This window comes from Leptosomus discolor, chromosome 4 (genome assembly GCF_034619465.1).
Source record: "Leptosomus discolor isolate bLepDis1 chromosome 4, bLepDis1.hap2, whole genome shotgun sequence".
Taxonomy (NCBI): domain Eukaryota; kingdom Metazoa; phylum Chordata; class Aves; order Leptosomiformes; family Leptosomidae; genus Leptosomus; species Leptosomus discolor.
In genome coordinates this window covers 52134870-52151091 of record NC_141394.1, presented here as the reverse complement: position 1 = coordinate 52151091, position 16222 = coordinate 52134870, and the positions used below count along the sequence as shown (strand labels likewise).

The 16222-nt window shown below is 39.4% G+C and overlaps 2 protein-coding genes across 4 annotated transcripts in view; one reads left to right on the top strand and one right to left on the bottom strand.

Moving 5' to 3' along the window:
* Positions 1-16222, top strand: part of PAICS (phosphoribosylaminoimidazole carboxylase and phosphoribosylaminoimidazolesuccinocarboxamide synthase) — a 40818-nt gene that overhangs the window by 9798 nt on the left and 14798 nt on the right. For 2 of the 3 annotated variants that reach the window (XM_086463804.1, XM_086463805.1), the window contains exons 4-10: positions 341-430; positions 1170-1241; positions 5486-5572; positions 8877-8948; positions 9653-10054; positions 11505-11570; positions 12653-12843. In XM_086463804.1, the coding sequence (XP_086319930.1) occupies positions 341-430; positions 1170-1241; positions 5486-5572; positions 8877-8948; positions 9653-10054; positions 11505-11570; positions 12653-12843 (980 nt within the window). The remainder of the gene's footprint in view (positions 1-340; positions 431-1169; positions 1242-5485; positions 5573-8876; positions 8949-9652; positions 10055-11504; positions 11571-12652; positions 12844-16222) is intronic. The other variant, XM_086463806.1, reaches the window with a different exon arrangement.
* PPAT (phosphoribosyl pyrophosphate amidotransferase) overlaps positions 1-16222 on the bottom strand; it is a 48789-nt gene that overhangs the window by 26848 nt on the left and 5719 nt on the right. The gene's annotated exons all lie outside the window — the stretch shown is intronic.

The following is a 16222-nucleotide window of genomic DNA, read 5'->3' as shown; positions in this document are numbered from 1 at the left end:
TAAGAACAGAATAAACATAAAACTCTATTACACAGCAAGAATCCTACACAGGGGATGATATTACAGTGGCCAAATATAAGACTAGAAGTTAGTAAAGTGATGGAAAGAGTCAAGAAAAATACAACACAAAGACAGTCTCTGGCTGAAAACTATGAGAACATTTTGGGGGAAGATTCACTCTTCAGTTGCTGTATCTAGGCTTTTTGCTAATGCATCTAGTACTGCCTGCAGGCGTAATGAGCATCCTAGGTTGGACAGATCTTTTGATTTGACACAGCACAGCTGTTCTTATGCAGTACACGAATTCGGGGCCCTAATTAACATAGCATTATTTACGCAGAAATGCCTGGAGACACAGGTGAAGAGGACTCTGTTAGTAATATGTCAGAAGACCTACAGGTTGCAGATATAAAGAAAGTTTCTGACTCAGGTAAACTGAAAAGTCTTCTATTTTATATAAATCCCTAAATTTAGTAAATTAAGATGGATTTCTAAAATAAGCCCATGTTGTAGTTACGGTTAGAAAATGCTGCAGCCTAAAAAACTTATAAGCAGGAGATAACATCATAGTGATAACCATACTTTCAGTACAGATATATGTGCACATTTACAGTGCTTGCTATATTTGATAAAAACAGTCTAGTAAATCTTTTCAAGGATTCATAACTGAAGATGTAAAGAAGAAACTGTTGGTTTAAGCAAGTTGAGTGCAATGTATTACTGCAGTTACTTTTATTTAAACTGTGTCTTCCCAAGGATTAGAATTGTTTGGCCTCCTGTGCATGAACAGCATTCTCTTTTTCACAATATAATGTGATCAGTATTTAATATAATTGTGTAAACGCTCATGTCAGGGAATGAAAACTTCACTTAAGAGTATCCTACCACTGAATATGAAGGTCATATGCTCTTTACAAAGAAACATTATGGTTTACATCTGAAAGTGTAACTTTCAGGGGAAGTGGGAGTTTAACATTCAGTAGAGACACATGAAAGTCTCAAAGGCTGACAGACTTGACTCTCCACAGCAGAGGACCTCATGGATCTCTTTCAGTAGCATGAGGCCGAATATGGTCTAAACTAGGCACTAAGGAGTAGTCATACAGAACTGAAAATGGTCTAACATGAACTTGAAAGATTTTAATATCAAATTAAAAATCTTCTGACAGATGATGTTACTGTAAATGCTACTCCAGAGAATCGCGCAGCTCTGCATATAACGAAAGAAACAGCTATGACAAGTAAGTAAAGACATGGTTGATCATGACAGATAATTTGAGGAATACTGGACAGTAGCATTTTTGTTTTACCATTCAAGAGCAAATACATTTATTAATTTAAATTTACTAACAAAGAAATATATAACTGGCCTTTTACCACATCACCATGGGCACTTGAGGCATTCATTGGAGAAAAATAGGTTGTCATGAAAAGTGCATGCCTATAGGGGCCTCATTTTGAGAGAGACAAAATACATAAGAAATCATAAATGGTACTTTGTGGGGTCCAGTTAAGACTACTTGCAAAATAATCCAATAAGACTACTTGTATTAAATTCCACTTCTCCCCATCAACAAGTAAAATTACTGCATATACATAAACAGGAGTAAGACACTGTAATAATACACAGATTCAGCAGTGCCACTAAACGTCATCTGCCTACGGCTATGTAATATTTTAACTTTTTGGACTGCAGTCTTCCAAACAAGTTATTTAAGATAAACTGAATACTTCTAGTAAAGTCCTGGGCACTCGTTGACACTTTAACATTCCTTTAGGATAACTGTAGGTGTTAAGACATCCATAGCTTACCTTGGTTACCATTTCCCTTCTCAAATATATGTATTTTAACTTCTACTTTGTTTGTTTCTGGGTAATTGTAATTACAATCTGATTTTATGGGGAAAGATTAAAATAGCAAGTGTTTCAGAAGTGTCTCTGGCTCAGCCGATCCACTCTAAAGACCACCATTCAAACTTTTGTGGGGAAAAAACCCACAGCACTCCATCATGAAGAGATGCAGTTTCAGTTTCCAAAATTCTTTCCCTTATTCCCAAATGAACAATGCAGACTCAAATAATTTTATCACAGGTGGTAAAAAACACCTAGACTTTAATGTTATTAATGGTAACATAATTACGTATTACATAAAGCAGAGAAAAGGTGCACACTTTTCACTTTACAGTATCACAGGGACCCTTTATTCTCTAATTATGGTACACACCTTTCCTAGACAGTTCAAATAAATTTGAAGTGAGAAACTGGTACGTAAAGAGATTGTATGTTCCTCTGAATTCATAAATTTACTTGCTGATAAATAATGAAAAAGGCAATCAGGCAGTGATATATTATATTCGTTCTTTGGTATCAGTAGCTGACAATTGATAGCCTTTAGGATGTGACTTCTTAAGGACTACTCCATGTTCAACAGAACTTTCAGAGAAAATTGTTTCTCAACAAGCATGTAATTATAATTTATATATAGTCAAGTGCCTTTAAAAAAAATTGTCAAAAACCCCAATTTGATAGAAATAAGAATTTAGAAATTCTGTTAAGCCTGTATCAGGGTATCTTCCTATCCCCACACCAGGGTATGTTCCAGAGCACATGGAGTTAATGTGCTCTGCAGTCAGGGCTATACATATGCTGGTCTAGGTAGCTACTAGCTACTAGCCTGGGCAGACATCTGCTTTCTGGCAACAGCAGCTTCGGAAATGCGCAGAGGTGCACACGCTACCTCAGGCGTGCACAGGCTTCTCACGATCTTACATGTGAATCTGAGTTATTAGCCACAGTAACATTGTCACCACTGCCAATCTTTATAAACTGTCCAGTAGGGTTTGCCATACTCTAGTAAGGAAAAAATTCAGAGGGTATTAGTCAAAAACCAAATACAACAGTTTCAGGAAAATACTTAGTTATTTGATGTTTCATGGTATTGTTTTTCTCCTCTGCCCACATGTATTTGCTACTTAAAGAGCGGCAAATGCCCACCTGAGAAGCAAAAGACAAAGCTAAATACATCCTTACATGTTCTTTTACAGACTGTAACAGTTCACTGCGATTTCTCTAGCAGCATTGCCCTGGAGTAGCTTTCTCAGCAGAGTGGCCAGCAGAGGGTGCAAGAGCATCACAGCAATCACAAACCCATTTAGTTTTTAGCAAAAGCAACCTAGGAAAGGGGCCACTGTAAATTTTTCTCTTTTCTGGTAAAAGACACGCGTATTAAATCAATCTGGAAATAAAACCTTATTTAGTCATTTTGACTGATGCTTTCCATTTCATGAGATCACTTTTAAGAGCAGTTAATTCCAGAAATCTATTCAGAAGAGCCAATTGCTTCAGCTTGCACAGGCAGCAGTCAGTCAATTCAAACTCCATGTACGCGTACATTCCACATGTGTCAGACTTTGCAGTACAACCACAGACTGTGTATACGTGTTAGATTAAATCTGAAGTGCCAGGGAACAACAGTTGAGATGAAAACAAGATTCTAAGAAATGCCAGTAGCCTGATGTTCTTTAGAAATATCTACAGCAAGTATTTTGCTTCAAACAAATGACTTTTCTTGTAATTATTTTTTTAGAATTTTTGGTGCTCTGCATACTTTACTGTATGTCCCTCTCAGAACAAATTTGGAATAAGTCATTACACTGCCAAGATACATTCCTAAGCAAGGGCTTTTTAAAAATCCATTGCTTAAAGTTAGGATCTTAAGTCGGTACATACTCAGGCACTTACGTTGGCTTGAACACTTACTGCTGTGTGCTTGGAATTTTAAAACGTACAGATATAAAGTCAAAAGATAACGTTTTAATACATATGCCCCAGGCTGGTGTGAAGTAGAGTGTTTCAGAGAAGTGCAAACCCAAATGTTCTTGATTATTCACTGGCTTAGCCCAAGGCATATTTGGGCTGCAGACACAAACTCCTAACTGTGCATCCAAGTTGTCTGTATCCAGTCTCACAGATCTGCATGACAGAGACTGCAGCAACTTTACAAGCTGTTGGAGAGTAAACATAGGCCACACACTGAAAACTTCCCCCAGCTTTGACATTTCCTATTCCCCTTTTATACTATGCAAGACACACATGAGAGTAAGGATTAGGAGACAAATTACTAATCCTGGCTCATGAGCCAGAAAACAGGATAAATAGCGGTAGTGACAGACTGCCAAAAGAGAACAGAGCTTGTATCAGTCTGAGCGGGCAAAAGGAAAGGCTGCGACAAGCATTGCTCTGGTGGCCTTGTGAGCGATGCTTCAGACACAACGTAGAGATCAAGCATATTTGCTGGCAGCTGTCTATAGCTTCGCTAAACAATGCGGATGGAGCCACTGTGTTTTATCCATGCCAGAAACTGCCGATGGTTTGTTCTGTTTGGCTCAGTCTTGCTCTGCTTGTGCGCTCCCTCCAAAAACTCTGAACGGTGGCTTAGCAAAAAAGCCAGGCTCCCTACCCACATTCTTGGCTAAGAAAAAGAAATAAAGAGGTGCATGATGCTGGTCACACCGTAAAGAACATCTGATGCAAAAAGGGCCGTATTGATTTGGGGGGTAATTTTTAATAAAATGGCTCTAGATTATACTTTATTGCTCAATGTTTAGGGGCAATATTCTTGAATGGACTGAGAACAGGCTGGGAGCCAGAAACTGCTGTCATCGATCCGCGGTGTGGCCTTCACCACCTAATCTCGGTACGGCAGTGTCCCCACCTGGAAAGGAGGATGGGAGAGACCCCTTGCATCACCCGCCCGTCTGCCCCAGGGCGGGGGGTGGAGCTCTCCCTTAAACACCAGAGGCCAATGGCAGAGGAGCGGCGACCTCCTCCTCCCCGTGGAGAGGAGCCCAGGGACACCTCTGCCACCGTGCCCGGGCGCCCAGCTGTCTGATGTAAACCCCGGGCAAGCTGCAGCAGCGGGGATGCTCTCAGGACAGGCGTTTAGTACTTTGTCTTTATCCGCAGGCAGGCAGCCCTGCAGGTCCAGCGTCCAGGCACAGCACCCCAATGCAATGTCAGGATCCGTGCCCCCTTCGGGGCTAATTCAGCGACCCTTAGCATCAGTCGCCTGGGAGTCTTTCAATGATTTCAGCACGTACTGAAGCACCGCCCCTTATGAAAGTCACCGTCTTGCCTGTTCTGCTGCATAGAGGCTTGCCAGTTACTACATACCTGACAACTTATGATCAGTGAACCATTCTACAAATTCTGATCCAGGTGTAAATAACTTAAGGGTTTGCACATTTAATCCATAAATTTATGTTATGCAGCTGTTATGTGGTGTTCTGGATTTATTTTAATATATAAATGCATACACTCTGCTCTTAAGCCCACTACTGTGGAGAAACGGCAGCTTTAATGTATTAAGAGATGAAATCTTTAACAGTAGTTATCATTAATGGCATTCTGAAGTTGGTGAGTCTCAAGACATTAACTCAAGACCTGTTTAGTTGATAAGAACTCTGTAAATTTTTTTTTTTTACAGAAATCCTTGAGGATGATGGGAACTTTGCCAGTTCCACCCCAGCAGCTCTGGAATCTACACAAATAAAGAAGGAGACGATTGACATAGGTAGGTCAAGACTGTGTCTTGATGGTTATAACAGCACATTCTACTGTACTGGGAACTGCAGATTTCTAAGGTTCGTATGTTATTCCCACACATTATACTTGTTCTGCTTCTAGGTTATGATAAAATCTGGGGTTTGTTTGATTTCATAGTGACAAAAATGCATAAGCATTTATTTCTCCTTCCCCCAATTAATAACATCTTATTTTCCCAGCCAACATACTCTTTCTTATGCTAGATGTGATAAGTCTGCATTTGATTGTGACACAAATACTGTTTTTCTTCACACAGTTGCTAGAGAGGATAAACTGGAGAGCTAAATAGCTGTCTCAGAAACACTGAACATTTCATACCTTGTCTGTCTTTTCAAGCTACTTCATGACAGTGCATTTAATTTCAGACTATTCACTATCAAACAACTGCCATGAATATTCTGAATTATTTTACTAGTGAAACTGCAATCAGAGCCTCAGCAATATGTAGAAGTCATGCATTCAAGGACAAGTATTCAGGAGAAGATTTGTTTTATTAAAAACATTAAAATTTAACATTAGAATACAGCAGGGATATCTGGAATAAATGAGCATAGAAACCATGGAATGTCTTAAAAAAAGGCATCAGAGGAAATAACAATGACGTTGAAATCTACTGACCTGACATTCTGGATCAAATACTTTACAGTAGTGCTGTTTGTACCCAGAAGTTAATGAAAAGAATAAAAAATTCCATTATAATGATTCTGTGAACAATTCTTTGGCCTTTTACCCTGAAAGTTTCTACCACAATATTTCTATTGTATAGATCAGTATTTCTGTGATCCAGGCAGAGCTTCCTTCTGGGCAATTATGTTATCTGGAGTTTAGGCGTTGAGACACCCTATCCAACACAGCTTTTACAACTGTTTGCATAGGCTGATCTTGATTATGAAAAATGACTGTAACTAGTATGACACTGAGGACAACATCAGAGCAATGCCGTCACAGCAATGACACACAGAAACACAAGTTACATTGAGGATAAAGTAAAGCTGTGTCCCTGAAAGTTCAGAGACATAGCGAGGTCACACTAATGCAAAGAGAAGAGTTCATACACAATGACACAGAATAAAATGTTGTGCAGATCAACTGGCTGCCTTATACACACAAAATCCCTGTTCCTGTCATGTAATATCCAATTGAGGATAGTAATCACACAAGTCAGCGGTACAGAAGTGCTGTTGCCGAAGGCAGAAAGAGATCAGAGAGCCAGCACGGTTGAGAGAATGAGTGCATAAATGAAAGCCATGGGGGGTTTTGGTAATAGTTTTTTTTAAAAAAATATTCTTTAAGAGACCAGGAGTAGACCTACTGCTCCATTTTGGCTGAAGGTTGTATTTCCAATAGCTGCAAGTGTTAAAGGAAGATGCAAGAATTTTCTTAAGAGTTATGGTGTAGCCTATTTATGAAAAACCACTTTTTTTCCAGTACCCCAAGTAAATCACACACACATGCTTATGAGAGTATAATTTCTGATTGTAAGTTTTCCATAAGTATAAAATTTATTCCTGCATATACCTTCTGAAAAACAAGTACTTGCCAAATCACTTAAGAGAGAGCAAGTTTTAAAGCAAATATGAATTCCAAGTACTACTCTGTGCATAAGTTAGCAAGTACCATTATAGAAAGCATGTAAAATGAACCTGCTTGTTTACGAACAATCTCTTATTTCTAACAGAGTCTAAACCATGCACTAAGTTTTCTAAAACATATAAGGAATATTGACTTCTACCCTTTACTGAAAAATATATTGAAGACAATTGGTCTATGACATCCCCTACCAAAACAATGAGAACTAATCTTTCTCTCCCTCCCAACCCAAAAAGTAATTCCACACAAAAGTGAACTTTCAGCCTCAGAGAAGTCCAAGCATGAGGAAATGAGCCCAGAGTCAGCAGAGCTGGGTTTTGATGTCCACAGATGGCTTCAAGAATTCTGAGGGCTCCTGAATTTTACTTCTGAAGGGAATAGTTTTTATGCTGTGAAAGAATGCAAAGGTATTACAGCCTCAGCTCTGCAGTGAGGAAAAAACTGGCATGTAGACACACAGAAAAATAATATAATGATGTTTCTATCCTGTTAAGGATGGAATTTTGAAGAGAACGCAGATGCTGGTGGAATAAGAAAGTTCTTCTGTCTTTCCCGTTTTGTCATTTAAGCCACATAGTATACTTTGGGATAAAGCCATCCCTACATATAGAAAGTGCAATTTAAGCTGAGGCTAAAGATTTCCACAAGAGCATTAATGAATTGTTTGTTTTCCAGTTTTTCTTCTGCTTACGTTATCTCCATGACAAAAGCTCTGTATCAGAGACTAGCCTTTCACCCAAAAGTAAATAAACATGGCTGTCTCCTAAAGGAAGGCAAAAGTATGCAACCTTCCCCACAAAACCTAGCATCCCTCCCTGCCCTCCCTCCCAGAATCAGGGAAAGGCATGCCTCTAAAACGGACTCTAAACCACTTCTTTTTTTTTTATTTTTGTGGTAGAAAGGAATCCTGAATAGAGGAGAACAAGTAGGAATAAGGAGCAAAGTCCTCTCTTCAGTTTGTTTCTCTTGTACCAGGGCAACTCACAAAGATCGGAGAAAAGCCCCATCGGCTGTATGAAATGCAGCTTGTGCAAAGTCACACTGCGTGCAGGTCTGCTGACAGGTGCCTGCGCCTCTCACTCCTCATCGCATCCGAATCATGTGCACAGCTTCCAAACTTGAGAGGGGGGCAGTGGTCTTCTAGGGCTCAAGTCCCTGCTCATTTCATGAGACCAGTGAGGGAGCATGCATGATGCCACCAAAGGAAAGGCTGCAGGCCAAGCCTTGTTAGGTGTGAGTGAATCCGCTGACGCGTGCCCATACAAATGGCACCAAAGCCTCCCCAAGCTTGCCCTACCCGCCTCGCCTAGGAACACAACTGGAAGGCACACCTGTGCTAATCAAGGTGTACAAACTTGTTGTGCAAATTGACTTATATGTGAGATACAAACCATCCATGTATGCATGTGTTTAATCGAGTATTTTAAAACTGTGTTACATCCACAGCTACCTTTTGGGGAATGTAGGGGCAGCAGGAAAGATAGGGCTTACAAGAAATGCCAATAAGTAGTTTGATTTAAGGAAGCATGTGGCAAAAGACTTGTAATAACTGATGGGTTAGACTAATAGGTTATGACATTTTTAATTGAAAGTAGGTGTTACCTGCAGAGGATGACAATAATATTAGCAATTTATTTGTCCAAGTCCAAGTCTACTTTATTTAAAACCGTGTGTTTCTGTAGATGATGATTCTATAAGCACTACCTCAGAAGACAGATCTTGTACGCCAGTAGCAAAACGGATGGTTGCGACAGGTGAGGATAAATTTCTATGCATTTATTCTGAAACAAAATCGCATTGTAATTTCAGTACCAAAGCTGGAGCAACCAGATCTCTACTGTAAGCACAGCTCTATTTTCCTACTTCTGACTCCAGTCTAGCCTTATCGCTAAACTTAAAAATTAGTTTCATAGCTCTATTCCCTGTCACTTGCATTAATACTGTAGTTCAACTTTGCATTCTATACTTAGCTGATAAGCAGCATCACCTTACTTCTGAATATGTAGGTAAGATTTTTTTCTTCCATTGAATCCCCAGTAGCATTTTCATGTGCATATTTTGCCTTGCCATTCTAATTTGAAACCATATTGGGAAGCCATTTTCTTATGGGTGGCGATATCTTGTTGCTTTAAAGCTTAAAGCCTATTGCTTTCCTGCATGTAACGTTTGGATGCATCTGTTTTTAATTTGACAACGGCAACAAAATTACAGTGACAAAATGTTGCATTTTAGATGCCCTGGAGAAACAAGAGATTTCACTTGCTACATATTTTGCATACTTAAGAGAAATGTAATCATGTATGGATATTAACCTTGTAACATTAAAAGATTTTCATAACAAGAGATTGTTATAAACACTAATTAATCCTTCAGCTTGTTACCGAGTCATTAGCTACAATTACACTTTAATGCATGTATATTCAGCAATACTCAGTTGTTGTTTCATTTATATTTTCAGACAATCACATTCCCTTGGAAGAAACACAAAATCACTTTAAAGTTATTACAGTCAATGATACTGGAGCAGGAAAACACTGGAGTGATAATGAAGTCAGAGCTCTGATAAACATATGGTCAGATGAAAAGATACAACAAATGCTTGAAGGGGCCACAAGAAATAAAGAAATATTTGAGGAAATTGCCAGAAGGTTAATGAAACGTGGTATAGACAGAGACTGGAAACAATGTCGCACAAAGTACAAGAACCTAAAATACGAATACCGTGCACTGCAGAAGGAAAATGAGCACCTCGGTAATCCCAGGAGAAAAATGAGATTTTACGATGAAGTTGACTGTATCTTAAGAAGACAGCCTCTGGGTCCCTCGAGCTGGGGATGTGAAAGTTCAAGTCTCCTATCAGGTACTAAAAACTTCAGTGATGAGATAAAGCACTTAAAATGAAGCTTAAAGTTGCGGGTTGACCTGTGCTGTGGGGGTGAAATATGTGGCCAGAATGGAAAGGGAAAATAACTGAAGAACCTGTAGAACATGGTCACATAGGCAATATTCAGTGAACAGAAATTGTCTTCGGAGGAGTTTAGAAGTCATAACATTAACAGAAAGTGAAAGCACCTGAAGCGTTCAATGTTATTGGAGAATATGTGTGCATTTGGAAGCTTAAGTGAGATACAGTGAAACGGTGCTAGAAAACGTGGCAGGTTTTAGAGGTGATCTACCAGGCATGTAAAGTCTTACAGACAGAGAGCTGCATGCTCATCTCATTTAGAACTGCAGAATTCTGTAACAATCAAGCCAAGTGCAAGGACTCCAAAAAACCAAACTTCATTAATTCAATTCACAGCACAGTCAAGAGAGAGAAAAATCCAGGGCAGTGATGTTTATTTGAGCACTTGTAATTATTATATTAATTTTGCTAAAGCAGAATCAGTTTTCTAAGTAGAGTTTGCTTCTGTTTCAGTATCAAAAGACCTGTGATCTAGGAACTACATAGCTAACCTTGTGCCTGCTCTAAGGGCTCTCATGACTGGCCAACTGCTTCAGCTCTCGGGGGCACCTGCCCCTGCTCCAGGCAGATCAGATGCTCTTGTAGAAGGAACTTAACCACGGCAGCTTAGAGCTCAGTGAGTTATGGTAAACTAGAACTAATTCTGATTTTTCTCAAATACATGTTAGATAGTAATTTGGAACATCACAAATGTTAGTGGAGGATTTGAACCATTTCTGCAGCAGAAGCCAGATGGACAGCTTGAGCAGAAACTGCTGGAGCCATCCTTAAGCCAGCTGTCCTTAGTCACGAATCGGAGCCCATATTGGTGTCCAAAGGCACCATATGGTAGTGCCATTAGTTGAGGCTGGAATGACATCCACACAGTCATGGGATAACACCACTGCTTCTCACCTGCCTCATTCTTGTGTCTGATCACATTCTTAAGACAGGTATTTTCTTCCAAATCCAGAAACTGAAGATATTACTGCTCATTTCTGCTCTCTGTGAATGGAATCTGTCAATACCAAGAATATTTCAGCCAATCTGGCTGTTTTGCATTTTAACATGCTGGAAAAGGACTGTGTAATCTGTGTTGTGAATGCTGATGGAGGAGACAGTAAAATAATACCCTTTCAGAAAAAAAAGCTTTAGTTATTGTTTGAGGCTTCTGCCCAATAAATGTGTCTCCACCCTGATCTTGTGTGCCAGCCCAGCACCTAACTTTTCTAGAAGATTCTCATTGCTCCAAGTCACTTGTCCCAATGCATTTGCTTTTGGCTAGTATAAAGGTTTTTTGTGTGTGACTGACTGTGCTTTGAGAATCTCTGCAAAATACTTAGTCATCTTGCTTTTCTCTTCTAAGTTTCAGTGGGAGATGTTACAGCAAACACAGGATCCTTGAGTATCAAGAGAAAAACATGGAGTGATGGTAAGAGCCCTGACTTTTTAAAGCATCTGTACACAGACTGCTGTTGAACTGGATGCCAGATTCTAGTTTCCAGTACTCAAACAGTTAAAAAAGTCATACAAGAACTTAACACCAAGCCCCAAACCAACATTCTTCTCTCACCCTCAACTATCTGCAAAAGAAGAGTCCTGATAAAAATGTGGGCCTAAGGAAAACTGCAATTTCTTTATTTCAGTCCTTATCCCTGGTATAAATGATGTAAATGTCAAGAAATACTTGATTTATAAGAATCAAGTGCAAGGGAAAGATAAAAAGATTTCAAAATGATGATGTCTTAATTACCTCTGTTGCTCAGAGGAAAATGGGAACAATATCACAGTCATGGTTGTGGTTTCCTCATATTATACTATATGCCAGTAAACGAGAGGAGAAATTACATGTTTAGAAATATAATGTCTAACATATAATGTCTAACATGTTGTACAAGAGAAAACAGGTTAAGACAGCTATTCCAAAACAAATATATGGTATAGAATCAGAGAAAAATGAAGGGATGGATAGAAATAGGCAGCATGCAATCTGCTATAGGAAAGGTCAGGACCTTAAGTCTTCCTCACAGAATTGTCAGGCCCTAAATAATCAAAAAGTCCAACAATGAGGGATGACAAACTTAGTTTTTTAGGAGGCTCGCCCCTATCTGTAATATTAAAATGATGTCTTGCCTACAGACAGATGAACACAGCAGATCCAAATACCACAACATTTCTGAATTGAACCTGCTAAGTTCACCATCACAAACTCTACTAACAGGACTAACTCTATGTGATTAAATATACTTTCACTTACTGCCTATTAGATAATTATGTCTTGCAGAAGGCAGTAGCTAGGCAAAGCTGAAAGTTTCAAATATGAGTGATTTTTTACAAGGTCTGCTTCATTCCTACTTGCCATTCTACAATGACGCCTTGCACAACACCAGGCAATGCCTGCCAAAAGAGCATAACAGGAGGACAGCATTAGGAAAACCTAGCATGTGCTAAACTTCAGTGTCAGCAGTTCATTGACTTGTGCACTCTAACTACATACTTTGCTTTTGTCCACAGAGGTGTCACCTGTTCCACTTAAGAAAAGTGCTTCTGAAAACACCATACTCCACTTCCAAAAACTATTAACAGAGAGAGTGCACGCAGTAACAGAAGGCAAAAAGTTACTGTTAGAAAGGCTTTGTAAGCAAGAGGAAATTCAAGACCTCAACAGAACACAGCTGTATGCTGATCCATCAGCCATACAACAGGTTGGTTTAATGAACTTTCTATGAAATTAGCATGCAAAGAGATTCTTGCAGATAGTAAGAAATTAAATAAGACTTACTTATGTGTATAGGTCACCCACATGAGTACATGCTTGCTCCCCTTTAATATATTCACCTGCAGTCATTTAAACTAAAATTATTATGAGTTCCCATCATAATCCTTAAGATGAGCTTTTAGCAATGATATCAGTTAGTCTAATAAAAGATATAACCTCTACCTGCATGCCTTGGCTCACCTACATGCCACAATTAACAGGCTTAATTGAAAGAAAAGAACACTTTGACTGATCAAAGAAAACATACAGTTAAAATTTCATCCCATCACTTCCAATTACCATCTCTATGACCTTCCTAGCAAGTTAGTCCTCTGTAATTAACCAAACAGTTGAAGCTGTAAGAGAACTTTCTTTTTGGTTAGGCAAGGCTGGTGGGGAAAACACAACACTTAATTCCTTTATCAGCATTTACCCTCCTCCTAGCCTTGCCACCTGCCTATGCTACTAGGGTGGGGGATGTTCCCCCTCTGCCCACTGAAGGTATGACGCTGTGCAGCAATGAACTGGAGAACTCAATGAGCCAGAAAGAAAGTACACAAAGTTGATGCCCACCTAGAAGGGGCAGGCTTGGGTTCTGGTCCCTGTTCTCTTCTGGGCAAGGGGTCTGGTTTGTGCAGTAACCAAATGAAGTACAGAAAACATAGAAACAGTGCAGGGAACAGTGACATGTGACAAGTGCCATGCCATAACTAACCATTACTCTGCAAAATCCTGCTAGCAACTACTTAATTTTGTGGTTGTGTAAGCACTCTACAGCCTATACAAGGCACGCATTTCCAGGGTTTTCCTTTCAGTGTATTCAAGCAGAACAACTCATTTTTGGATCTCAGTCATGTTTGGGCATAGACCTACACAGCCCTGCCAAAGCTAGGACAGTTCTGGGCACACGTAAGGGCACAAATGAAGTCAAATAGTCAAGTCCTTACTGCAGCAGCAACAGCCGCCAAGTTTTTTTATACACAGAGGCCTAAATTCCACCCAATTTCCTCTTCATAAAATCTTACACAAAAATATTACTGGATATAGTGCTTTGTTTCCTGCTCGATGGTTAATTATTTTCTTGTTAATTCTTTTATGAGAGACATTGCAAAGGTAAATAATTTCCACTAAGGCAGATTTTATCTGCCATTGGACTAGCATTTTTAAAATAATTCTGAGAAGTCAGAGAAAGATCCCTAGAAAATCATAGGGGTTGGGTCATACTCATTTATACAGTGACATGGACATACGATCATTCCAGTGTATGCTTATCTATCACTTTTCAAATTTTACATTGGTTTCTCAGTATAAACTTTCTTTGGCTTGTAATATTAGTATCATTGTTGGTTTAAAAATCTTTCTTCTCTCTTTGCAATGAGTTGGTTCAAAGATACATCCTTGACCTTGCATCGTATTACTTGCATACTGCTGTCTTTGGTAGGAGAACAGGGGCTCTGTCCCTGCCATCACAGGAGTTGGGTATCCTTCTGGAACATGCTAAGCCAGCTGAAGACCTTGCCGTTCCTAGCAGTACTAAAATCACAGGTTACTCTTTCCACACGTGAACCAGAAAAATGTGTGATCCAAGCCTAATTGACTCCAGTAAATTTAAACAGTTTAGTTCAATTTAGATTTAAATTAAGTTTTTACAGTAACCGTACTGAAAATAACATGAATCACTTACATGTTCTGTTCTACCTGCTCTGTTCCATGGGTGCAAGGCTGAAGTTGATTTGGTAACTCATTGCAATAAGAAAATCCCCTTTTCTCCACGCCACTCTGAGCAATCTGATGCTTGCTGGATCCCCAATAAACCAGTTCAGCTCACTAACCTGACACAAGACTAGCCCAGTTGGGAAAAAAAAGCACATGGTTTTCTGTGTGAGTTGAAGCAGCCCAGCAAGTTCTCAGCTGTGCTAGGCCTAACTTTGAGCAGCTCAAAGGTTGTTTTTGTTGCGGTGTGACTGCCCTCGCAGAAGAAAGGCTAACCTGAGGGAGGCAGTTAGCACTGCACAGAAGACAAACTGCACTTAAAATTCTAAGTGATGCATAATCACTCAATCTTTCCAAAATTTTGCTGTCATTCAGTACAATGTCCCACAAAAAACTTTCTCTTCTTCCACAAAATAAAAAATAAAGACTTATTTTACTCATTAAAAGAAGCAGATCTTTCCAAAAATACATATCTGTTTTTAAATGCTGTTGTTTAGGTGAGAATTGCACAAAAGCACTGAGGCAAAGGACTGTTTAAATTCTTACTAGGTCAGAGCAAAGAATTGCAGAGCACATTTGCAGTCTTAACTTGGAAACTGTTCATATCAACACTAGAGGGTAGACATGAAGCAAGAACTGACAGGGAAAAAAGAACACAAGTGGTTTTCCAAGTAAAAGGGGTTTTTCTCAGAAAACTTTCTAGAGAGCAGGATTTATCTGACAAACAAATGCCCAAAGAAGGTGGACTTCCCTTTGTGTCGGATTCCACTTCTATTCTGCTTTGTGGCTGCAAAGCACAGCTTGCTTTTTGTAATTGTTTTGTCAGAAAGCTATTTCCTTCTTTCCTGCTGTCCACGTTTATTTTCAGTCAAAGATGGTAAGAGATGTCAAGTGCATGGGGCATTTGACATGGTCTAATATTTATGTGCTACTCCCATTTATACAGATAACAATTCATTCACTTGAATATGTAGGACGCTGAGATAGGTAAATCAAAGTGGCATCAAGACAACCTTTCTTCACTGCAGTTGTAGTTATGATTCCCTATTGCTTTTTGCTTAGGGACAAAATAACATCAATGTTGCACATTTAGAATTCTGGTTGTACAGAGCTATGGTCTGTCTCCTTTTGACAGCATTTCCCGGGGTAGTGACAATGGGCTAAATAGAATGTTGCCAGAGTGAGGGATTTGTCAAAAAAAAGTCCCTTTGAAAGTAGCATTAGTTAATCCAACTCATCCTTCCAGTGTATTTTTCTATCCACTTGAGCTTGTGCGGTGGCTCTGCTCTGATCACAGATTTACATTTATTACAGTCACACAATATTTAGTCTAGGCACACTTATGGGTGAGTTAAATGGAACTTGGGACACCACCTGACACATGCTAAATGGTTATGTGTGAGAGCACTACAGAAAGACAGAAAGGGTTTGGGAGGAGGGGCCCTCTTAGACATAGATCCACAGCATGGTTCCTTTTTAGCAGAAAAACCAGACCAAGTTGTTTCCATGTAGCTGCTCCTGTGAATCTTAATATAAATCACATAATGAAAATGATCCAGCTTAAAACTCAAAACCAACACCAAGTAATGATGGCAAGAGCAGCAATCCTATAA